Genomic DNA, 3,636 nt, shown 5'->3' on the forward strand with positions numbered 1-3,636 from the left:
AAACAAACATAGACATTTAAAAAACACCAAATTAAAAAAAAAAAAGAATTAAACTGAAAATTACATGTGAAAATAAATGAATAGATGTATTAAAACAAAGTTAAACAGTTTGTTTAGGTAGCCACTTTTATATTTCTATTTCTATGTTAAACTAAAGCAGTTTCAGTGCTACATAACTCAGATGAGGTCCACATTGTGAGTCTGGCTATAACTCAACTGCTGGAGCTTAGGTTTTAAAAGGTTAATTACCTCCCCAACTTTCTTTAATTTGTCATATTTGGTAAAATTAAATAAACAAAGGAAGCCCAAAACTTGCATTACTGCAGCTAATTTTTAAGAACAAATCTTAAGAATTTATATTAGAATGAATGTTAATGTCAGAATTCTCCAGAGAGAGAAAAAAGTACGATGACGTATGATGCCAGACAATAATAAAGTCTCTGAATTCTCCTTTTGCTAAGACAAGTGAAGTGTCTACAGAACTGTTACGCAGCAGCAACTCAAAGTCAGACAGATTGATCGAAAGCTGTGAGTTAATGTTAATTTACTGAAGGTGGGACTAACTTTACCTGTTATCTTCTTGCAGCTGCTTTTTACAGGCGTTATCAAAGCAGAGTTGGGTTTTGTATGGCAGCGGGAGAAGGGCTTTGTTTAACAGCAGCTTGATAATGTGTCATTGTTCCTGCTAGTGGGATGGAAAACAACACTGACCCCTTTTATTTTAAATTCACCATGTTTGTGAATATCAGACACTACCGCTTTGTAGTCTTTACTTTTTGTCTTCTGCTCTACAGCTTTATTGTCTCCGCTAATCTCCTTATGATACTAATTATATCACAATACAGAGTATTACACAAACCAATGTATATCTTCATTGCGTTATTATGTCTTAACTCTCTGTATGGCTCAGCAGGTTTCTTCCCCAGATTTTTAATGGATCTTCTGTCTGATGCGCATTTGATTTCACGTCCTGCTTGCTTCACCCAGATTTATGTCATTTACACGTATGCCTGTAATGAACTGACCATTCTCAGCATTATGGCCTATGACAGATATATTGCTGTTTGCCATCCTTTACACTATAACAGAAAGATGACTTTTAAAACTGTGGCTTTGCTGTCAGCCCTGGCTTGGATATTTCCAGCATTGTTCCTCATAGCAATAATTTCCATGTCTGCCAGGCTCCCTTTATGTGGTAATGTGATACAGAAAGTCTTCTGTGCCAACTGGAATGTGACAAAATTATCATGTGTTAATACTGCGGTCAACAATGCTTTCGGTCTGTTACTGACTGTAATTACAGTTTTTCTCCCATTTTGTTATGTGCTTTACACGTATTTACGAATTGTACTTGTTTGTTGGAAAAAATCAGCAGAGTTCAAAGGTAAGGTGTTACAGAGCTGTCTGCCACACATGGTTTCATTCATAATTTATTCCATTACGGGCTTTTGTGACATTGCTTTGAGCCGTTATGATCCAGACGACATAAATCCATTTGTAATTGTTGTTTTATCACTGGAGTTTGTTGTCATTCCTCCAGTTTTGAATCCAGTTGTGTATGGTCTTAAGCTACCAGATATCAGAAGACACATTTCAGGGTTGTTATCATGGTATAAGAGATAATCATTTAGAACAAGAGAAGCATTATTACAACATAAGAGTATGGTAAGCCCTGCGATGGACTGGCAAGCTGTCCAGGGTGTATCGTGCCTGTCGCCCAAAGCCAGCTGGGATAGGCTCCAGGTTCCTCGCGATCCTGAATTGGATTAAGCGGTCCAGAAAATGAATGAATGAATGACTATGGTAAGAAATAAGAGCACAAAACCCATTAATTGTTTAAATTAGGATGACTAAAATCAGACTAAGAAGCTGTATGTCAATTTTCAGAAATAAAGGGTGTCCATAAGAACAAATGTTCAATTTTGGTTCTTTTTTTTTTTTTTTTTATATATATATATACATACATAAATATAAATATATATATATATATATATATATATATATATATATATATATATATATATATATATATATATATATATATATACATACATATATATATATAGGGAACACTTAAACAAGACAACGTAACTCTGAGTCAAACACACTTCTGTGAAATCGAACTGTCCACTTAGGAAGCAACACTGATTGACAATCAATTTCACATGCTGTTGTGCAAATGGAATAGACAACAGGTGGAAATTACAGACAATTGGCAAGACACACCCAATAAAGGAGTGGTTCTGCAGGTGGTGACCACAGCCCACTTCTCAGTTCCGATGCTTTCTGGCTGATGTTTTGGTCACTTTTGAATGGTAGTGTTGCTTTCACTCTGGTGGTAGCATGAGACGGAGTCTACAACCCACACAAGTGGCTCAGGTAGTGCAGCTCATCCAGGATGGCACATCAATGCGATCTGTGGCAAGAAGGTTTGTTGTGTCTGTCAGCATAGAGTCCAGAGCATGGAGGCGCTACCAGGAGACAGGCCAGTACATCAGGAGATGTGGAGGAGGCCGTGGGAGGGCAACAACCCAGCAGCAGGACCGCTACATCCTTCTTTGTGCAAGGAGGAACAGGAGGAGCACTGCCAGAGCCCTGCAAAATGAACTCCATTAGGCCACAAATGTACATGTGTCTGCTCAAACAGTCAGAAGAAGACTCCATGAGGGTGGTATGAGGGCCCGACGTACACAGGTAGGGGTTGTGTTTATAGCCCAACACTATACAGGACGTTTGGCATTTGCCAGAGAACACCAAGATTGGCAAATTCACCACTGGCACCCTGTGTTCATCACAGATGAAAGCAGGTTCACACTGAGCACATGTGACAGACGTGACAGAGTCTGGAGACGCCGTGGAGAACATTCTGCTGCCTGCAACGTTCTCCAGCATGACCGGTTTGGCAGTGGGTCAGTAATGGTGTGGGGTGGCATTTCTTTGGAGGGCCGCACAGCCCTCCATGTGTTCGCCAGAGGTAACCTGACTGCCATTAGGTACCGAGATGAGATCCTCAGACCCCTTGTGGGACCATATGCTGGTGGGGTTGGCTCTGGGTTCCTTCTAATGCAAGACAATGCTAGACCTCATGTGACTGGAGTGTGTCAGCAGTTCCTGCAACATGAAGGCATTGATGTTATGGACTGGCCTGCCCGTTCCCCAGACCTGAATCCAGTTGAGCACATCTGGGACATCATGTCTCGCTCCATCCACCAACACCAAGTTGCACCACAGACTGTCCAGGAGTTGGCGGATGCTTTAGTCCAGGTCTGGGAGGAAATCTCTCAGGAGAACATCTGCCGCCTCATCAGAAGCATGCCCAGATGTTGTAGGGAGGTCATACAGGCACACCGAGGCCTCACACACTGCTGAGTATCATTTTGACTTGTTTAAAGGACATTACATCAACGTTGGATCAGCCTGTAGTGTGTTTTTCCACTTTCATTTTGAGCATAACTCCAAATCCAGACCTCCGGTTGATACATTTGATTTTCATTGATCATTTTTGTGTGGTTTTGTCATCAGCACATTCAGCTATGGAAAGAACCAAGTATTTAATAAAAACATTTCATTCATTCCGATGTACAACGTGTTACTTTAGTGTTCCCTTTATTTTTTTTGAGCAGTGTGTCTCTTCAA

General features: G+C 40.5%; 1 protein-coding gene across 1 annotated transcript; it reads left to right on the forward strand.

Annotated features, from left to right (window-relative positions):
- Nucleotides 1-693: 693 nt before the first annotated feature.
- On the forward strand, nucleotides 694-1,623 carry LOC306766140 (olfactory receptor 10J4-like; the record flags this gene model as incomplete). Its single annotated transcript, XM_079253751.1, has 1 exon — nucleotides 694-1,623. The coding sequence occupies one exon, from the start codon at nucleotides 694-696 to the stop codon at nucleotides 1,621-1,623; it is 930 nt and encodes a 309-aa protein (XP_079109877.1).
- Nucleotides 1,624-3,636: the final 2,013 nt, after the last annotated feature.

This window comes from Telmatherina bonti, assembly GCF_933228915.1.
Source record: "Telmatherina bonti genome assembly, chromosome: 15".
In the NCBI taxonomy this organism is placed as follows: domain Eukaryota; kingdom Metazoa; phylum Chordata; class Actinopteri; order Atheriniformes; family Telmatherinidae; genus Telmatherina; species Telmatherina bonti.